Source organism: Tyto alba, unplaced genomic scaffold (genome assembly GCF_018691265.1).
Source record: "Tyto alba isolate M040663 unplaced genomic scaffold, T.alba_DEE_v4.0 Super-Scaffold_8, whole genome shotgun sequence".
Classification (NCBI taxonomy): Eukaryota; Metazoa; Chordata; class Aves; order Strigiformes; family Tytonidae; genus Tyto; species Tyto alba.
The window spans coordinates 18,517,009-18,539,701 of NW_024881329.1; the positions used below are offsets into that span (position 1 = coordinate 18,517,009).

Genomic DNA, 22,693 nt, shown 5'->3' on the forward strand with positions numbered 1-22,693 from the left:
ACATTTCTACGGGGCTCTATTAAATCCTTATCCTTTAGATGACTATCAAACGACCCTTGTCTCATTTGGAAGGATCCCAGCGATTACTGTAAATCCTCTGGTTATCTGCTCCAAGACTTCTGAATTCCAAATCTGGAAGGGTATCTCCTTCACTGAAGAAACATTGCTAAATTGGAGGTGTTTCCTATCTTATGGTCAGCCCTTTGATGTTATTTCAGAGTGAATGCCTTCTCTACTAGTTGTCTGGTTTTCAAGACAGGCTCTTGTGCAGACTCTCAGTCAGTGAGATATCAGCCTGCTAGCTTCCTTTGAAAAATGAGTTTCTTTCAACAAGGCTAACCTCTTCTGGAAACTTTGTATGGCCTGCCAGATAAGTAAAACACTCATCACTTCACGTAAAAGATCCAAGATGAATCTTATTCACGTTTTAATTCAGCTGGTCATTTTTAGATGCTTCTGAACTTGCATTGATGGCAGATGACAAATGGTGAGCAGATGCTATGAACAATATGCTGAGTTAACAAAGATCCCTCCACAGCCTGGTGACCGGTCACATTGTACGGGGGAAACCAGCATCTCACCACAGCTGCTTTCAGCAAGGAACTACACCAGGGTACAGTTTGGGGAACGGTCAGCAGGGAAGCAAAGTGACAGTCTTGGAGTCAGTAGCTCTTCTGAGATACATCTGCAAATAAAATTTGTCTCTGAGGCAGCTGAGTACATCCAAAGACAAGATCTCTGAAACACCCAGATACTAGATTAGGACACATACAGAGCACAAGAGGACAGTAAGGTAAAGCTTAGTGCTAGATATATATAAATGCTAGAGCTAGGCTGGTCAATTAATAATCTTGTTCTACTAAGGTAACTGGTACAGTATCATGATGCTACAATACTATGTAGAATATGATGCAGTGACTTTGTTTAATAATAAGGAGAATAAGAAGAAAAATCCTATGTAAAAAGAGTGAAATAAAATGACATCGCTTGAAATCCAGTGAGCCTCAGAAAACAAAAGTTTTTGCAGGATGGTACCTGTCCTTGCACATTATTTCTATTTTGCTGACAGGCATGAATTCCACCCAGAGCTATTTACAGGCACTGCTGGAGCAAGGGTGGTGGGGAGACCATCCGCTGACAGCCCTGCAGAGCGAGCAGCAAAACAGAACAGTTACACAGAGCTGTCAGAGGCCCAGCAAAAAGGTCACCTGGAGTTCTTGGTGCAGCGCTGCCAGGAGGCCAGTTTGGGCACAAGAATTTGAAGCTCTGATTTGTGAGCTTTACTGCAGGCTCAGCCCACATAACAGTTCCTGTGCACTTGCTGTTTTGTAGCCGTGGCTCAACAGCATGCTTTTCTGTGATAGATGCAAAGGCGCTTTTTCTTTTTAGAGTGTGATAAAAGTTAGAGCATCCTTCAAGAGCTGGAGGGAGAGAGCTCACATATGCACAACTGCTGTGGAGCAGCTGTAACCACAGCAGGTTTTCCATGTGTGAGTTGTTACCCTGTGGGGAAGAGAGGCAAACTTTTGCATGCTTCCTAGGGTAAAAGCCTGTGCTCCTGCAGATACCCAGAGAACAGCTCCCACATATGCCCAGCTGTGCCCAGGGGATAGACAGAAGAACTGACAGGGGACCGAGAGACATCAGAGGGGCAGAGTGCAGGGAAAGGGAGAGGGCTGGGGTCCTAGCTTGGGAGGGGATAGCTTGAAGTGTGAGCAGTAACCTGGTGTGCTCTTTGGGTTTCATAAGCAGTAACTACTACTGTAACTACTGGTAGCGAGAGATTTAAATTTGGCCTGTGATGAGGAAAAAATAATAATAAAAAAAGCAGTGTTTGATAATAACTTAATATTAAAATTCCAACATTCACATTTAAGTAGTTGGAAAAGAAACACAGTTCTTTGCAATCTGGCATTTCCCCACTTATCATTTAACCAGTAACAGGTGAGTACTGAAGATGTTTATAAATTGTAGGCCAAACAAACTGAGAGCATCGCATTAGAAGGCATCATCCACTAAGACACAAACAGATGTGGAAGACTACACTACCCAAGCAGTCTGTGTCAGAGAATAGATATTAGAGGTCTGAATTTCAGGTTATACTAATTGTACTTTGTTCTCCTGCACAACTTCTCCTTTGGGGATTTCAACATACCCTACCTGATGCATCACCACTGCAAGGAACTATCATTATGTGACTTCTAGCCTGTGCATCATGAGGAAAAGTAAGTTGCAATTTGCCTGTAGTCACACAGCAAGCCAGGAATAAATTTGGCTTCAGTTCCAAGATTTCCTTTTCCCCTAAATGTGCTGTAATGGCTAGATTCAAATCACTGCTTTAAAGGATCATATAATGGGCACAGGAAAAGAGGCATTGCTCTCTCCTCATGTTTTTTTTTCTGTTAGTTTAAATCTTTCACAAAGCAAAAAGACAACGCTCTTCCTCTCCTACCACACATCACAGAACACCCTTAGACCTCTGAAAATAAAACTCAAGCAAGACAGTTCAGAACAAAGATCTGGTCAAGCTTAACTTTGGTTTTTGTCTTCTACTACAAAGATGATGTGTGTTACTTTACAGCAGAGGTTGATTCACCTGCAGGGAATGCACACTGGATATGTCCCTATGGAGGAACAGTCTGGTGAGGTAGGACGTGTGAAAGGATCTTCGTTTTCTTACAGAATTGTCATTCTTTCTGTAACAACAACAAACTGGATAGAAATCTCTAACATATTCCTGTACTCCTAACCCTTAACAACCCAGCAATTGAATTCTCTTATGCCTGGATATCCCACATACTGTGGCTGAGGCCCTTTATACCCACTTCTCACTTTTATTTATTGCTTACATTATTTGGGACCTCCTGGATTTCTACTGAGACCTTCATTTCATAGTTGTATCATTACGGCTTCAGTTTGAAGTCACTGAGATGAACCCCATTTTCACAAAGGCAACAAAAACAAACACACAAATCCCTGCCCTCTTTTTTTGTTTTGTTTTTTATGTGTAAAATCCATAAAGTAAGGGACTACCTGTGCTTTGTATGTTAATCTGCACTCAAAAGCAGTGCAGAGAGTGGGATGCCTTTGAAGCAGAAGGTTTGGATTCAGTTTCGAAATCAAAAGTCTTTCCAAATGAGAGACTGAAAGAAAAACCATGAAGCTGACTGTAGTACTTGTGATTAGTTTAGTGTTCTGCTGTACTGTTCATTGAAGAATTTCAAAGGTTTCAGCAAGCATTAGGCACATATGTAAAATTAGTTTAGCTTGTATTAAGTTCCCTACCCCAGTGCCTGCCATCCACACTTAAGCCAAGAGTAGTGTGTGCTTTGACACAGAGCACACGTACGCTGGCAGAGAAAAGGGAGAAGAAAAGTGTTCCAGGACTAAGTATACAATTCCAAGTTCAGCTGCTCCCTTCCCGTCTGAAACCAAGGAGTTTAAACAACTGCTGAGGATCACCTGTTTAACTTAATTTTTCAAAAGACTGGCAGCACTCTAGGTCAGTCAGGTACAACATCTCAGGAGAAAGGCAGGACCTAAGAATAAGATTAGGAGTCAGCTGCAACCGATGAAACAGTCATCTAATTGCACCAGCATACTCATCAACTAATTTAGCTTCACCTGAGGTTTTGTGGGTAGTAAGCACTATCCTTCAATTCACAAATGGGGAGACAGAGATGTAGGAAGCAGCAAGAGCCTTTTTGGTTGCCAGAAGGAAAATGCAAAAAGCAATAAAAACAGATCCAGGACTCTGATTAAAAGCCTCTTGTTGCTTTTATTGTTCATGAAAATTAGTTTTAAGAGTAAGGGCATATTTTTATCTTTTCAGGTGATCATTTAATCACTTAAGAGCATGATAAAAGTACTATTTATCGTTATTAATGTGTCCCGCCCACTCATTTAACCTGAAGGTATATGGGGGACAAAACTCACTCAAGAAACTAGCATTTACCTTGTACTAAAGTTAAAGATGTAACCCTGATATCAAAACCAGTGCTAATGACAGCAACTTGAAGAGCTACAAACCCGCACAAAATACCTGTGATGTGCAAATGAATCAAGCTAATTATAAATCCCTGTTCAATATGTATGTGAGGGGAGGATTTTAAACAGTACTAATACTTTTTATCAAGGTATTTCAAAAAGCAAAGAATAATCTTGTAATTAAGGCTAGGCCATAAAAACCCCAAATAAGTGTATTTCAGTCCTTCGCTGTCTCGTTCTTCCTACATCACTTTTGGCAAGACAAACTTTCTACCGCAGCCGCAGTGTTTGGCCAAAGTTTCTTCATCTCTTGGGATACTAAAAAGTTAATCACGTATCGCCTGTCTAGTATTTTGAGATCTGGCTTCCGTGAAATATAGCAAGAAGAATATTGTAAGAAGTTACAATTACTTTAGCTGCTTATAAAGCTTATTCCACATACTTTAGCTGCCGGGGCTCGCAGTCCAGTCCGGGTAAGAGCAGTCTGGCTGTCTGCCTGATATCATCACTGTCCACAGTTAAACTGCGCCGGTGCTCAGCGTAGGTGATTGCCACTCTCATCCACTCCATCAGCGGTGGCAGAAGCATGAAGGGTCTGTGCAAACAAGGAAAAAATCCATCATAGTTAACAACACTGGCCTGCTATCCTGAGCTGCGATGCAAAAGCAACGCTTAAATCGCTTCCTGGGCATGCCTGTGGGAGGCTGGCACAGGTAACACCCACCCGCAGAGGCAAACTCTGTCCCTGTGCTCAGCAGGACAGGCAGGTCACAGCAGGTGGAAGGAACTGGAACTGCTCAGCCTTGGCTATCTGAACCGCTTCATACCCCAAACAGGGTCATGCTGGGACACACCGGTGTCATGCAATACATTTTACCCTGTGGGAGATAGGGCCAGACTGAGCGTAAGGGACCTGCTTTACTCTTAACTACAGGTCAGGTCCCCCTAGCTCAAGCAGCCAATGCTCTGCGTTTTGGATCAGAAGGGCTCTCATCTCAGGGGTGCACCTTATATAATAATTTTGTCTGTTGTTCTACATAATCCATATGTACAGGTTGCTCCACTGCTCACTTAGCAACACTGAAAATATTCTTGATTGTTTGAAACTTCATTTAAACCAGGTTAATTCAGTTCTACTTCCATTGGTCTTTCTGTTACATTTTCACATCCTCCATTTCTTACATGCAGAGCTCAGGCCTCCATTTTTGCACAACTGACCCTCAAGACCGAAGCAGAACTGTTGCAGCTGTGTTTTAATGCAAACTGTTTGCTAGGGAGGAATGAGTAGAATCAAAAAGATTATTAACTAACATGGAGACATCTCTGTGCAAGAAGATACAACATTATTTAAATTGTAAGCAATTTGTGGAAAAGCAATCTATCTGTTCCTACTTTGTACAGCATCCAACACAGTGAGGTCTTACGCAATATAAAAGGTTGTGAGGCAATGAAGGAATATAAATAAGGTAATAACAATAGCAACAACAGCCATTTTGAACTAGCTTATGAAGAGGCCCCCTCTTACTCCTGCTATAAGAATGAACGCAGTACTAAGATTACACAATAATATATGGGTACCATAATACTCTCATACACAACATATCTCATCCATCCATTCTCTCAGACTGATTTATTATTTGCTTGGTTTTTCCCCAAGGATACCTGCCACCCTGGTGGAAGGCTCAGAAGTGCCAGCTGTAATTGAAAACACCTTTCCCATTTCCAGTAATGAAATTTATTAACACTAGGAAAAAAGCCCTTTTCACTTAAGCATTCAAAAGAAAATAATTGAGGGGAGAAGGTACCAATTCCTTTACAAAGTTCAGAGAAGAAAAAAAAGATACATACCAGAAAATATAAAATTATTTTGGCATTAATGAAAGGAGCTGAACCCATGAAAGGGATTTTCAAAGATGTGCATGTATATGTATGCGCACATATGTGAGCACAGTAAGAGCAAGCAGCACCAATCCTGTTAGAAACCATTTATCAATAATGGGATTTGCAAGCAGAACTCCCTTTGTACGACTTTGAACATCCTTCAGGGTGGAATAGCTCCACTCTGTAAAATATGTGCCATCTGTTTCCATTTTGCTGGTTGCAAGGTGCACTCTAAAACACTGCCATTATCTCTTTACAAACAAGTGCACTAATTTCCCTCCTTCCGAGTAGTGAAGCAGCATCTACAAAATCAGAGGTCCTCTTAAGCATCTGATCAATCCTGGATTGCCAATGCAAGGGTGTTTTTAACTTACTGCTTTTACCACTTCTCTGTCAAACAGTCAAAATATCAGGGCTGCTACATTCATCACTTTGAAAATGACCCAGTAGCTCATCAGTAGAAAGACTTTCTGGAATTCCAGCTTGAATCCCCCAACCCACCTAGGCTTTCTAACTTGTCCCAGACACAAGGGATGGGATGACTCCCTCCAGCACAGCCAACTAAGAGTTGACTCAATTCCCTAAGGGAAGAGCAGAAACCTGAAAGAGGCATTTGGGAGATGCCTTTTAACCCTTATCTGGCCTATAACAGAGACATTTACACCTTTTAAATTCAGGCACTTAAGGGAGGAGTCTAAATTAATTATCTAGACTTTCTAATTACTCAGCATTGCCTCTAGTAGAGGATTCAAAGCTCCTGAAACAGTGGTGAGGACAGAGATGTAGGCTAGCTAGGCTAAAATCACCAGAATTAAATACTCAAAGTTAGATGAAGCAAACACCTCAGGAGCAATGGAAAAACTCATCTTACAAGTGATTAGAAGCTAGTTAGGCTGCATCACAGCTTCCCTGACACTTTCATGGTGGGAACACTGCTGGACAGAGAACCATGTCGATCCAGCACAGTCCTCATCATCCCATTAGGTAACGAGCCAAACCTTGGTAACTGTTACACACGGCACTCCGCGGCAAGAAACTATGGTCAGCCAACAGAAAAATACCATTGAGTCTGCACCAGAAATAACACCTATCATGAAGAAATTTCCATTCTGTAAAAAAATTCAGGTGCCAGGGTTATAAATGGCTTCCATGCACGAGCAGACCTTGAATGTGGAAAACCTGATTTGGAAGGAATGGGAAGGAGAAAGATTTTTTGTTTGTTTGTTTATTTTTTTAATCTCAACATATTTTTCCAAAGGCTTTAAAACTCACAGTTCAACAGACTGCCTCGCTACTCTGTGGCCAAAGGAGAGCAGGCTTTGGACTGCAAAAATAAATGTCAGGAAGGATGTTTTCCTTGTACTGCTATCCTAATTTGTCCCAACCTCACCACTTGCATTGCTGTGCAAGTTGGATAAATCATTATTCTATGAGGAGCGACTATAATGACTTCAATTTCTATTTTGCTGAAGAAGATTTACTTCTCTTAAAAATTTCTAGCTTGAAGATGGGCTTTCTATTCTTCCCCCGACACACACACAAACATGCTCTTCTTTTATCCAACCATTTCCATTCTTCACACTGTTCACGTGGGCACGCTTGGGGGAACAGCTCTGTATTACTTTGCTCACTGACACTACATTAGATAAGCAGTATTATCGCATGATCTGAGCAGAGAGAGATGCAGTTCAACTGAAACGCCAATATTGGGTTGCACTGCACTAGAACTAAATGCAATTATTCTTTTTCTAGAAAATAAATGTAATTATAATCCCTGTGGCCCTTAACCTGGGCATCTATCTGCCTCTAGGGAAACACTGATCATTTCACAGTCTGAAAAACACTGGAGGAGGGGAAGGGGAGAAACCTTCATGGAAAATTAACTGGGAGATGCTGCAAGCTAAAAAATTGATTTCCATCTATGCCATGTTCTGTACTGTGCATTTTCCTCTGGACTTTCTGACATTTAGAAGCATTTGGCAGCTCATTAAATTCTGCACATGAAGTCATCCAGCCCTGGGAATCTGTCACACTCGCAGCAGTAGTTCACTAGGGACACATACTCTCGGTTTTCTATAAAGAATGCCACCATTGCTTTGTTCAGTTTGTTTGCCATGAACTTGTCTTCAAGTGACGCCACATGTAAACTGGGAAAGTACAGAGCAGTGGAAAGTAAAATGGACACTGCTCATCTACTATACACCTTGTAAAGAATCACAGTAATATCCAACATGGTCATGTATGGTCAATATTTTATCCATAGGTTCTTTGACATTTTCTCCTGTTTAGAATTGGATAGCCACTCCCTTCCCAAGGGGATTGGGTTGGAGCTGGGTGAGATGTGCTCTGAGAAAGAATGGCCTCTATTGTGGGCTTTTTCCCCTCATTTGAACTGAAACACGTTGTTTTATTTAGACATAACCAAGAAGGATAATGGCAGCAGCACTTGGCAGAGAACTTACAGCAAGTTGTAACTTTTTCCTGGAAAATGTACTACACTCATTTGATTCGAATGGCCTAAGACATGACCGGCATGTGGAGATAATGTGTGGCAGTCCTTGAGGAGAAGCTGTGGGATCACAGACTTTCAGTGTTAACTCATGCATCACAAATAAACTAGTCCCCCATGTGGGCTCTTCCAAGGATTTTTAACAGCCCTGGGGCCAAGACATTTTTGGCAGAGCGAAGTTAATTGTATGCAAAAGAAGAAAGACCTCCACAGGAGTTAGAAAATTATGTCATCCTTCCTCTGCATTGAAGGATAGGACAGTGCACTTGGAGCTTGACTTTCAGAGGTGAGCAACACCTGTTTTCAGGTGAAAACAGTAGGTCTTCCCAGAAAAAACACAGCCATGCTACCAAATTCCTCCCTCCTGCCTGAGTCCCCAGGAGGGTCCGGTGACAAGACTGCTGAAAAAAGGAGGGGCAAGGGGAGGGGAAAACATTTTCCCTGCAGCCACCTCTCTTCTCCTCCTGCGCTATTTTTCAAAGCTTCCTGGTTTGCTACAGCAAAAGAAAGAGGGAGCCAACAGTGACAGAAACATCAAGAAAAAAAAACCTTGTTCTTGTAAACAAGAATCTCCTTCTAGAGCAGGAAAGAAAATGCTATCCTAATGGAATCAGGCAAGAATGGCATAATTTGTCTCCCTCTTGGCAGTCTAAGCTGGACCTGAGTCACGTGTGCACAGACAATCTCCCATCCAGCCTGTCTCATAGTCTTCAAAACAGTTTGAACAGCTTTATCTTCCTTTCATCTGTAACAACCACTCTGTAAGCCCCTGCTAACATTTTAAACACACGCAAACTTTAGCATTGCAGAGCACATGTAAATATCAGAATACTTATGGTCAGAGTAGGGCGGGCCATGGTAACTCCCCCATATTTCATTTACTGAAACTTGTAAGAGGCTACGTGCAGAGGAGAATCCCAGATCTTTATAAATTATGGTGGTTTTTGCAAGGGACTGAAAAAAAGAACGGGGCTTTCGATGCAGTGTAGTGAGCTAATGTTTGAGTTTAATGGTGCAACCCAACTCTATGGTTCAGTCCCACTTTACCCTAAAATGATAGAGCTCAAAGTCACTAACACAAAATGAGTTAAGAACAGCTATAAAAAAACTATAGCTCAGTCTCACCTGTTTTGTTTTGTTTTGTTTTTTAAAAAAAAAAGAAGCTTAAAAGTCACATTGCACATGTGCACAGAGAGAAGGGAGTAATGTGCCTAGCAGAGATACTGGGAGGGATCGCCAGGCTGCCAAGTCAGTCAAGGAGGCTTTTTTGTAGCTTTTCAAGGCTCCTAGTTATGGCTCCTGGGAGACCCCCATACAATGAGCAGAACTATGTAAGGGAAAACCAGGCGGGAATAAAACTAATCTGCAACAAAATGGTGAATCATGTAGGAAGGTGGCTAGGAGGAGATGTGTTGTTTGAACTTTACACCAAGATGGAAAAAACTCAAGGATGGCAACAGAGTCAAGAAGAAAACAGAGTGAAGTCTTATTAATTGGAGAAGGGAAAAGACTCTGAGGCAAAACAGAGTATCCAAAACCTAAACCATGTCATGTTGATGTGGAAAACAGTGGCATATTTACAGTTTGGATTCTCAAACACTAAACCCCTCTTCAAGCTGCAGGAAAAAAATATCTCTGAGTATGTAATTATATGTGAATAAAATAACAACAGAAATTATGATGATTTAGAAAAAACAAAATCTTTGCTCGAAAATACAACCAGCTTAAGTCAGGAGCCATTCCTTTCAGATTGAAAGGATTTTTCTGATTTTACAAAAACCTCTCACATTTACAGAGAAAAGATAGGAATTACCATGCTGGATCTGATTCAAGTATCATCTCAACGAATGCCACGTCTTTCAAAGCATATAGTCCCAGATCCTCACAGAGAAGGAAGAAGAAATTTAATCACAGCCAACTGGACCAAAAAGAAAGTTTTCTTCTGAACTCCCTTGAAACAATGACTGGCTCACATCTTAGAAGATAAGAGTTCTCAAATTTTAGTGGATCATTATCAAGTTACTAAGGTCTTGGCTTGGATATGCCATGACACTAACTTCAACAGTTTAGTGAGTTATCCTTCAGTCAGACACTAATGGAATGAAAAACATCTGGATAATATTATATTTATTGGGATCCTTTCTCCACTGGATCTGCCTTCACAGTTTCCTCTGCTTATAGAATATAAAATGGTACAAGAATAGTTTAAGTGTAGAACTGGCAGCTCTGATCTTTCTGAGCAATCCTAGTAACACAGACAGAAATACCACCTTTTCCACCCTTGTCTGCAAAACGCCCTTAGAAATAAGGTGCAGCATCAGACAGGTTTTACTTCATGTTAGCTGCAAATCAAAGTAAAAACTGAATTCAAGCTCACTAAAAAAAAAACCAAAAAAACAAAAAAAAACAAAACCATGAAGTAATCGTTAGGAACACACTATGGTTCTTAAAAAGGATCCTCAAGTCTGTGGTTTATTTATTATAATCACATTTTACAAACTTTGTTTTAACAACAGGGAAAAGATTCCATAAAACAAGTACTTGTGCTGCTCTGGAATGTGCCATGTGTCTCATTACAAAAACATATTTGTAACATCTGTATGCTGTGGCAGAAGGAACTCTTGGTTTCTAGACAGACAGAAAATAATTAAAACCAACTTAAATTGTATATAGTTGATGATAAGAATCAGATAGATATACACGATAGTTTGAAGTGCAACAATATGGTCATAGTTATGTGGTCAAGGATGTGACTGACTTCTATCTGCCTCCCCCAGATGCACACAGAGCTGTTTGATCCCTGACAGGCACTGTGAGTACCCACCTCAACAGAGGAAACGCGGAGGAAAGGAAACCACCGATCGTGCTCCTCTTGCTCCTCCCAACTCCTTGACATCCTATAGTTCTCCATAAGCTGAACACTACTGCAAAGAATCTGGGAGATGAACTATTCTTGCATGACTCTGGACCTAACTGCAGTTTTGACCTCAATTAATATACAGCTGGATGTTTAAATCACTTTGCAAATCAGCTGCAACTATGAGGACTGACTTGACGTAACACCTGCTGAAGTAGACACAGAAAATGGTCTTTGTCAGTCAGCTATGCATGTCAGCTTGTGCCACCAGACTTGAAGAGGTCAATTCTACAGATCTCCTCTGAAAAATCTGGGTCTCAAATCCCATCTCTGACAAGTCAAGAGCATGTTTGCATTGTTACTGAGACACAGGCTCTTCCCACCACAGAACAGTGGCTCTGGACAGGTCATTTGCATCAGATCTGTTAAGCTTTTCCCAGCTCTTATAAAAAGGTGACTATCCTGGTTTGCAAGCCTTCCATTTTGTAAGGATAAAATGCTTTCCAGGCAAGTACTAACTGTGGCCTAGCCCTTTCACAGGACTTGCTCTGAAGGAAGCAGTGCTTGTGCCTGCTAAGCAGGTGGGGTGGGAATCATATCACAGAACGGTTTGGGTTGGAAGGAACCTTAAAGATCACCCAGTCCCAACCCCCGGCCCCAGGCAGGGCCCCCTTCCCCCAGCCCAGGGTGCTCCCAGCCCCGTCCAACCTGGCCTGGAACCCTTCCAGGGAGGGGGCAGCCACAGCTGCTCTGGGCACCCTGGGCCAGTGCCTCACCCCCCGCACAGTAGAGAATTTCTTCCTTACATCTAATCTAAATCTCCCCTCTGTCAGTTTAAAATGGTTACCCCTCGTCCTATCCCCACCCCCTGATCCAGAGTCCCTCCCCACCTTTCCTGTCCCCCCTTTAAGCCCTTGGATGCCACTCAAAGGTCTCCCCGGAGCCTTCTCTTCTCCAGGCTGAACCCCCCCAACTCTCTCAGCCTGGCCTCCCAGGGGACCTGCTCCAGCCCCCCAAGCATCTTCATGGCCTCCTCTGGCCCCACTTGAGCAGCTCCGTGTCCTTCTGCTGTTGGGGGCCCCCGAGCTGGACCCAGCACTGCAGGGGGGTCTCCCCAGAGCGGAGCAGAGGGGGAGAATCCCCTCCTTGGCCCTGCTGCCCCCCCAGCTCTGATGCAGCCCAGGGCACGGGTGGATTTCTGGGCTTGGAGCGATGCACCTTGCTTGATGAATACACCTCACTGCTGACCCCTGGGCCTGCCCAGACCTGCAGAAAGGACTCTTCACATCCACATGCTCCTCAGAAGTTGCTGGCTGTCATTTTTGCTTTTACAATTTAAGTTTCTAAAAAGCCCAAATGTGCTTGTGTTGAGTTACACAGCAGGTCACATACTGCCTCAAACTTCAAAATCAACTCACATGGAAAAATCTTTAAAAGTCCCTCCCTGTCCTTGCTTTAAATACTACACTTTTTGTTTGTTTGTTTGTTTTGTTTTGTTTTGTTTTTAAATTAGCATCATTGGCTAACAGAAAATAAGAAAAGAGAAAGGCCATTCTTGGGGATTTCCTGGGTTAATCAGTGAAAAAGGCTCAGAGGACTTTGCAGGAGGACCAGAAATGACTGGCATGTCTTGTTCCCCCCTGAACCGGTCTGACATTCAGAGGCCCAGCACCCATGACCTACCCAAAGGAGACAGACCGAGGAAACCTTGCCATGTGCAACAATTTCTCCTGCAAAGGAAAACACTGGTACATTTTGGAGCAAGACACGAATACAAACTATTTGCATTAAAGAAATGAGCCTGTAACAGCATGCTATGCGATAGGCAGAGATAAACATGGGCAGAGAGCCAGAATGGGTTGTCTGCTATTCTTGGATTAGCCTTGATCCTGTGGGTAGAAAAACAAAGAGGTAACTCCTATGGTTCAATCCAGCAGCTATGCTGGCAAACTAAAAAAAAAAAAAAAAACAACACTGATATCTGCAAGCCGATTTATCTGGGGTCAGAGCGGTTCTTCATCATGCAGTGCGGAGACTCCTCCTTCATCATTTTTTTGCCCATTATACTTAATTCTCAAAAGCACTAGTAGGATTGAGATAACAGGCCTCTTAGTTATGACTTCAATCTGATTTGCCAACATGCATATGTGAAAAACATATGCCGATTCTCAGGCCAAAACCAATCTGCCAGATTCAATCATCGAACTAATTTTCAGAGCCCAGTTATAAAATCCTGAAGGCAGAGTGTTGCCATGCTTATGAAAATTGCCTGAAGCTCCTGAGTTACAACTGTGTGAACAAAGAGCCAGAAAGAAAAATATTTTGTGCAGTTCTGGAATACTGAAAACTGTTTAATTAATTATAACTGCAAAAGTTTGTTCAGCTAAACAAAGACAATCCTCACCAAAGCAAAGGGTTTTCACATTAAATAGGGAAACGTTTCCCATTTACCTTACAGCACAAAACAAAGCCTAATTAATATTTCAAAAGAGAAAATTTCAAACACAAAATACTGGTATCTAGAGGCTAAAGATTTCATGGTTAAAAGATGATTCTTTCATTTTCCGGAGTAAGAAAAAGTTGATGAACCTTCTATTCTTCTAATTGCTTGACTGTTGTTCCACTTCCATGCCGTATCACGCTACTGTGAGCACAGCCTTTTTGTAACATCAATCTCACCTGATCCTGACGTCAGTGTTTTCTTAATGAAAATCTAAGTAATCTTTTGGCTTTTCACATTCCTGGAATGTGAGAAGTTCCAGAAACTAATTTAGCATGAAGGCATGAGGAACACACCAATACATGCGGGTAAAAAGAACCAAATTTGGAGCTCTCTCAGGTACAATAATGTAATGTGTGCACTAAAATCGGGCACCCACTCCACCCAATAGTGTTATTATACAATCCAGGTTCTGGGTGCTGTGTTACAATCACAGAAGGTCTCACAAAATAGCCAAAATCTAAGAGTCTGTTTTCTTGAATAAAAGGCAATCAAACCCACAGAGCGTAGCATTTGTGAATGAATAGGCAGTAGTCTTGTCTCTAAGCCAGTGCTGGGTAAGACACGAAAGATCTGTCATTAATGAAAAATCAGGAGTAACTTAACTGCCAGATGAAATAGATGTCAGCATGGCATTTTTTTAAATTATTATTTTGCGAGAACATCACGTTGTCCTGATGGCAAGCTGCTCAGTGAACATATTTCACCTATATCTTCAAGGAGCTTCTGTTTTGTTCCTCAGTTCTTATCTAAAATACTGAAGAGCTGCTGTGCAGAAGTGAAGAGAGAGTTGTTTCATCCAAAGACTTTTGGTACCAGTGATGAATGAATGTGTTTGTTTTTTACTGGAAAGCATAATGAGTTATACGTTTCCATTTTGCCCTAGATAATTAAATAGTGCCATGTAAGTATATAGATATGAGAAATACAAGCAACAGAATTGTCCTGAAGTTAAAGAAAACAACCATTGTCATGAAGTCAGTCCTCTTACACCAGACTATAAACTTTCTCATTTCTATTTTGTATTTAATATTCTGAAATCTCCCAATTTCAAACTCTATGCTTCTACCACTGTGATCTTTATGGTCATATCAATGGATATCAATGAACCTAAGTAGCACTACAAATGGCAGCCATAATTGCTTAACTATGGGATTCGATAGGTGGGCTTACTTGATCGAGCTCAAATTCTTTTAGTTTCCAAATATCCTAAATTTAGAGTATGCATGCATTAAATTTCAACATTTGGAGCCACAGTGCTTCTCAGCAGATGCTGCAAATTCCATCTATTAAGTCTGCTTCCAGCACAGTTACTTAGATCTGCTAGCACTGCTGCTGAACGGGCTCTTGCTTTGACTGTCACAGTGTATGAACTTTAAGTGAATTTCAAATAATAGTGTTATGGTTCCATACCTCAATATATACCTGCAGGAGATTTTTCAGCAGATAACAGTTTGGTCTAACCAAGAACAATGCAGACAGGACACATGTAAAATTAAGCTAAGAAGATTTTGACACCTTGGCTATTAGTAACCTCCGGACATTTCTACTGAACTGTAAAAACTGCGTTCCTTTCTCTTAGGAAAAGGTCTATAGATTTAAGGTCAGAATCCAACAGTTCCTATTATAATAAACTTATGTGCTGCGGTCAATAGCCATAGCTGACAAAATATCTGGTCTCCAGTCTTTTAAACACTGTTGACTCATAAAGCTAACTCACTTAACTGCTCTCGGTTTCTCCAAAAGGACAATGTTATCCACATATGCACTGCAGAGTGTAGCAGGTAACTTTAACCATTCCTCAAAACCCATGTATTTCCACAGCAGAAGTCAGGGCAATCCTCACAAACTATAATCTTGCAAACGAGAGATGTAATGGCACTTACCTTCAAATCTTGTCACCATCATGCGCGCAGTTGCCAAGACTACCAGCACAAACAGGAGGCCAGCAGCATGCACAGCAGTGTAAGCAATACTTTCCTACAAAGCAATCTGCCATACTATCAAAGTTTTATATCTCATGTACTCTGAACTACAGAGTTGCAGATTTTATGCTGAGTTTGCAAATGACTAAGACACTAGCAGTAGTTGTTTAGACCCATGACATCTGCAGTACAGGCTAGAAGGGAGATTAAAAAACCCAACTCGCATCCAGCTCTCCATGTCAAGGCTATCTCTTACCCCATCTCTCTCTCTAAAAGGCACACTTAAACAGTCTGATATTAATAGATTAGATAAACATTCTAATAGGGGGTAACAGAATGGAGCTTTCTTATATACAGCTAAAACCTGTTCTTGCAACAGGTCCAACCTGCTTCATTTTGACCATGGCAGAGGGTGTAGCGCTGTGGTTACTACAGGAACATGGAGGAATTTTAAGCTGCAGCTACCCACTCAGCTAATCATTAGCATGACAAAATGATAAGTTTTGTTCCTGATGTGACAGATATTTTTTCTTATCAGCCCTGTTAAAATTCTGCTGCCAGAAAGCAGATCTAAAACCACAGAAGCATCGATTAATGATATGTTAAAAATGACAATGTTAAACATGCATCACTTCTAAGACCAAGTGCAGTGTGCACAATTATTTTTTTTCAGCTTGTTGAGAAAAATATTATCATTCAAAATGTTCATCTGCTCTATATTTCATGACCTGTTGCTTGAATAAACCTTTCTATCAACAGCCAGTGCTGCCCATTCTAGGCACAAAGGAAGAGGAATCAATAAAAATGTGTGTGGAAAATGGGAAACAGAGATCTTTCTTCCCAGAGTTTTTACCTCGAAGAAAACTGAAGAAACAAAATTGTTTGAGGAAAACTTTTCTTTTGCCTTTCTTCACAGCAGGTACCTCTGAGCCCTGACTGTGTGAATGAAGCTGTTCATAGCCAAAGGTATAACACATCACTATACTGGGGCAAATGCCTTTTCTACACCAACAGTCAGATTAGGTTAGTTTGGCCCTTACCCTTCAACATATTGAGCATCTCAACAGAGTTTAGCAGACTAAAAGAGGCTCCAATTTGAGTTAATTAAACAATTGTAACTTCTCATATAAGGAAGAATGGGATGCCCAGATGGAAAGTCATTTAAGGAACATATGTTTCAGTGATGTTCTAATGCACCAACTCTTCAGAGAGATCCTTCCTGAAGAATTTGGCAGCCACAACAGGGAACCGAGCACTGACTACCTGGCGCAGTGCAGTGCTGCACAGACGTAACTCTTAATCACACAGTCTGAATGCTGGAAGCAATATAATTAAAGATACATTCTGAGCAGGATATATTAGTCCTGTTATAATTTCATGCTAATGTGCTTAACTCAACTAGATTTAACTGTCTTCTAGTACTGCATCATGGACAACGCATTCTTTCTTACTGAAAAATCCTAGCACTTCTAAAGGTCTCAGAAGGACCCCGTGCTTCTCTGGAAGGATCTTTTGCATTTCTAAAGGAAACCAAAGAGGTGAGGCATGGCTAAGTGAATTACACTAGCAGAGTTTTCCAGCAAGCCTAGGAATACAAACTTAGAGCTTCTGTCTCCCCCCTCTATTCTCTAGCCATTATGATATACTTTCTAATCCATGGAAGAACAAAAATCAGGTACAAACTCTTCAGTGGAATTTGAGGCCCTAAGTAGTGTGACTCCAGACTGAAACTACCCCTTTCAGCAGCATCACTCCAGATCCACACTGATAAGCAGTAGGAGCAAAAGACAGCTCCGTCTCTTTCCTCTCTAAGCAAACACATTAGACCAGCAGGCATGGTATCAACACATGGTTGTTCAGCCGCAGAAGTATCCACGAACCAGAGCTGAATCAGCTCAGACATGTAACTCATTTGAATAGGACTTGTCTTGCAGAGCAGGCATGCTTTTTAAAACAGTCCGTCCAGCATTTACTGTAAAAACGTGATGAAAACAGTACAGTTTAGCTTCATAAGTGACCACTAGGTCATAGCAGTACATGCACTCGTAGGTATAGGACGAGGAAGTGCAAACTGCCAGGGTCTCCTTTAAAAAGGAAACAAAGCAGAGATGCACCAATCTAGGATTACCCCGGGGAAAATTTAGTTTCTAATCTCCATAAGGTCAAAGAGAAAGAATGATTGTTGCTATTATCATAAATTATACCCAGGAACATTTACTCTTCAGAAGAGCTTAGCTCTTAGCTCTCTGTTACAAAGATGTCAGGAACAATAAGAGCAAAAATCCCAAGTATCTGCCAGCCCTGGCTGCTGCACAGCAAAAGCTCAGAATTGTGTCTTTATTTAGCGTAGCCTTTGTTAAAACACCAGCTAACTCCTTCCTCAGGAAACAGGCAAGTTCTGCAAGTGAAGGTCTGTAATTTAGTCCAATAGGAAATAATATTAGCTTCAATTGGAAACAGCAATTACTGAAAAAGAAGAAACTTGTTGGCTTGTTACCATCATCATTCTTTGCTGTATGCTCAGAACCTTTCATCCATAGTTACTGCTTTTTACTTACATTAGTTAAAAGAGCACTACATTGGTATCACGATATTGTCTTTAAGGATCTATGCATAGAGAAAATGGAGACAGGCTGATATTAGTTGACAGCAAACCAGGAAGAGCCAAGCAGAGAAATGTAGACCCTCAGTGGGCAGTCACGGTTCAACAGGTGGAAAAAGAAGCCAGAAGACCTTGTCTTATTATTGTCTGTGTTTCTATAATGCCTTTTTAGTAACACATGCTGTAACAGTTTTGTTTTAATTTTCCCTGGATTATTTTTCCTTCATTTTTGGTGCCAGCTTGTTGCTTAGTCTTCTCATCATGAAACAGCAAACAATAAACAACACACAACACAGTGCCTACAGGCACTGGAGATTTCTGGTTGTACCAGCCCTGAGAATCCAGGCAGCTAAATTGGAGGCTCTCATTTTCTTGCACCTTCTTATCTGAAGAGATGGAAACTTAAGAGCAGAAGCCAATAACTTAGCATGGACATCTTTACAGTAGTTACAGTAATTACTGTAGCTGTACTTTAAGTAATTGCAGGGTGGTAGCGCACACACACACATGCACGATGGCTGGCTGTCATCTCTTCATTGCTTAAAAAGACAAAGATCATTTATCTAGTTTTCAAATATTTTTACAAATAGGGGACATTAGTCAGAAATGGCTAAGGTCAAAGACAGTCTTTCCAGGGATTTCCAGGAAGCAATGAGGTCTACTGTAAAATCCCCATGAAAGCAGAAAATAGGGGTTTTCAAATGAATGTTTTGTAACTGACAAGACAAAGACTGTCAAATGCCTTATTACTTTTCTAGGTAGGTGGTAAGGATCAACTCCTGCCTGCTGTCTACCTGAATAGCCAGTTCTAGGAAACAATGTAGAATACCTATCCATGACTGGGAAGTTTTCAGGCTGACATATGTGAAACAAATTTAAAGGACAAATACTGTAAATTAGACCCACAGAAGCACTGAACAGCTGATGGTGAAAGGCACTCCTGGAGATCTTTTAGTCCAAACCCCCTTGCTCAAAACCAGGGTCAGCTAGAGCCCGTTGCCCAGGACCACATGAAACTGGTAACCTTTCAGGTAACCTGTCCCTCTGTAGCTGTGGCATCTGACACTTCTCAGACCATCCCCAAGTGCTGTCCATGGAAACCAGTGAATAAGCAGCAACAAGGTTTCCAGACAGCCTAAGAGCCTGACTTTTTGGCACATGGCTTCACATACAGCCATTAGCATCAGATTTTTGTTTCACTGTGTATGCTTTTTTACCTGTAATGCTTTCCCTGTGTGCCAAGGCTGGCATAGGAAGGCAGTCTCTTTACTCTCCATGAAGTCTGCTCTGTGCTGTTCTATTTCACATACAGTGAGACTCTTCTCCTTGCAGTTTTGCAGAGAATTTAAATAATCTATGTTTGTACCACACCCCTGCTCCAATACAAAAGATCAGAAGATACAGGCTACTTTGGAAGCAGTCCAGTAACACTACAAATTGCTTACAGCCAGTAACATAGAAAAAAGGATAGTCTGTCCCAGGTGTGAAGTATACAGAGTTAAAAAAACCTGAGCAGTGTTTGTTTATACAAACAACATAAAAGACAGAGAGAAAAAAAAAAAAAGTCTAATTCAGAGTAGATTACATTGCCAGCTTCAGCAGTTACACTTGGATGAATTTGATCCTCGGGGTTTGCAATTAATTCCCTTCAATACTGCCAAGGTCATCCTTCACATTCTAATTTTACAGTCTTTGAACTATAAAGAAATGAACAATTAAAAAAATTACAAGACTTAAAAATACCTCAATAGATGATGCCTGGCAAATGCAGGAATATTACTGGGAACCTAAACATAACTACTGTCACCTATTGACTTTAACCTGACTTGGTTTTAATTCACTTCATGTATCCAATGCTATGGTGCTCAGACACACACAAAGTAATAAACAAACATAAACATTTCATCTTGGATCTCTCTTCAGTCTGTCAGGATACTAGCAGCACATATGCAGAAGCAGTCCCACTAGTACAGGCTCTGTCTTAAAAAAGTCTTTTTAAGTCAGTAAGTGTTTCTGTTTTTTTCTGGCTAGATGTTACTGCTTCAATAGGTGCTGAGATGTCACCATAAAGAACAGGAAGGTGAAAGTTGCTTACCACAAGTGTGATAAAGCTACTGACTCCTCCTGTTAAATTATGTATGTTCTCAATTCTCAAAACTATGGAAGACATTCAATATATTGTGACTATTTAGTATGGGCTCAACAAGTATATAATCCTGACTAAAGTCAGGAACAGCACGGCCAGTGAACAGTTAATTTTAGTCAATAGATTACATGTTGATTGTAGCTTATTGGCTTCTGAAATAGGGCCACTCCACCTTCCCTGTGAATGAGTATCTCAAAAATGACAATTAAGTCTGACATTAACTGGTCAAAGTCTGAAATGGGCAAAAATACATGGTAACATCATCTCTTCCTAGTGTTGATGAAGGAAGCTGATATTATTTGTTTATAGCCGCCTTATTCTTCTAATAAATCTACCAAACTAGTCTTTCTTCAATAGCAAATAGCTTTTTTTCTTTCATTAAAACGAAGAGGGACACACTTTTATGTGGACTCTGAACAAGCAATGCCATAATGGCACAGTTCAGTGTAAGGCTTCCTTTTGTTTCCCTATATCAATCAGTATATTTATGTCAAATAGCTCTGGGGGTGAAAAAAATAATCAATGAGCTATTGCATGGGGTTGGGACAGGAATATGCTAACCGACACATCTTTCTGTAATCACCCAGTTCACTTCAGGGATACCCTGGGTATATTTAAGTACTGTTAAGCATCAATGCATGATTACAGCATTATTCTCTCTCAAGACAAATGAATCAGGGTCTACTGTTATTATTCCTATATACCTATTTTTGACTTAGTGAGGCAGCTGTAGACACAATAGAAAGATATTAAGATATCTCAGATGACAAATCCCAGAACCTATTCTCTTGAAGAACTTTTCAAAGACACAGCTCCCTGAACTATGTGTATCAAGTCCTGTTCCTGATGCGCCATGGTAACAATGGGATATGGCTGTGAAATAAAAGAATTCAGACATAAATATATTAAACTTGAAGTAGGAAAGGCTAGGCCACAAATAAATCTAAAAGACAGACAATGATGTAGCTATTGCACTTAATAAAATTCCATAAACCTGCAGTTAAAAAGAGTAGAGGGGAAAAAAGCCTCATGACAGATCAGTGGGAGTCTGGAAACATCCATCTGGAGAAAAGATTTGTTCTGAAAAGCTTTAACCAGCTCTGAAAGCAGTGATACTTCTCAGTGATGTTGAGGATATAACTCAAGCAAACACAGGTCTCAGCAGCAGGATCTCCAGGTTATTCCTGATTTTCCTTCCTTTTCAGCCAGTTGGATGCCCATGCAACACAGAGCAAGGCTTTCTGGAGACAATTGACATTATTAACTGGGATGTTAGTATTCTCTTTAATATGAATTGATACCATTGCATAAATTGGTATCATTGTATAAATTTGATCCATGTGACAAACTCACTCCTGTCTCAATTTCAGAATGAACATTTAGTTGTGGCAGGTATTTTCTGAACACGGGGGAAGCAAGCTAACTGTGAGGGAAAGAACTGAAGGCCCTCATTATTTCTAATGATGCACCTAGAGATCAAGTAAAAAGGTACTAAATAAGATCAAAGTAATGCTTTTTCAAAACAAGAAATTTAGAAAATGCGCTAAGGAGGTTAACTTCATCAGATGGTCACTGGGGATTCAGAAACAGCCATAGCACAGGGGCTCTTTATTTGCATCAACCACTGCAATACTCCTGATAAGGAAACTGCGCCAGAAGGTTCTTGAAAGTAAAACTGTAGGAAAGCAGATGCACAAACTACTTGGGGATTATTCTTCTCTCAGCCCAAGTCAATGGCATGTCTCTGAAGTATCTGAGGACAGACTGAATTTGTCAAGTATGAAAGATAAAATAAGGTCATAAGGCCACTGCTCTAATCAGTCTGGTCTGAGCATAAGTATTTTAATCTAAAAGCATAATAGGCTGAGATGCAAACTTGATCACCATTGAATCAAGGGATGTTTGGACAGGATTTTGACACTTTATCAGGAACTATTAATTTATACACATCTCTGGTTTCCACGCTAGCCAGAATAAATATGGATTCTATGTCACAAGACAAAAAATATCAAGTGTTCTAGCCAATAATGATTTAAATCAATAGCTCAAATACTGGAAGAATATAGCATTTGAGCAAATAGCACTCAACAATAGCATGAAAAGGCTACACTCCTTTCTTCTGGCAGCAGCAAATGCTTTTTTCATCCTTTCCCAATAAATAATGTTTCAGAGCAGGCATTGCTGGAAATACTCCACAGAGAAAAAACCCAAGTAGAGGGCTCAGCTCCTTCCCTCCCCTTGCCCAGCTAACGTGGCACAGGAGAGTGGGCACTAGTCCATTTCTCC

At 40.9% G+C, this 22,693-nt stretch overlaps 1 protein-coding gene across 1 annotated transcript in view; it reads right to left on the reverse strand.

The window, feature by feature from the left end:
• The window catches only part of ABTB2 (ankyrin repeat and BTB domain containing 2), a 136,441-nt gene that overhangs the window by 21,275 nt on the left and 92,473 nt on the right, over window positions 1-22,693 (reverse strand). Inside the window, exon 4 of the mRNA XM_009976475.3 lies at window positions 4,430-4,582. Coding sequence (XP_009974777.3) covers window positions 4,430-4,582 — 153 coding nt within the window. The remainder of the gene's footprint in view (window positions 1-4,429; window positions 4,583-22,693) is intronic.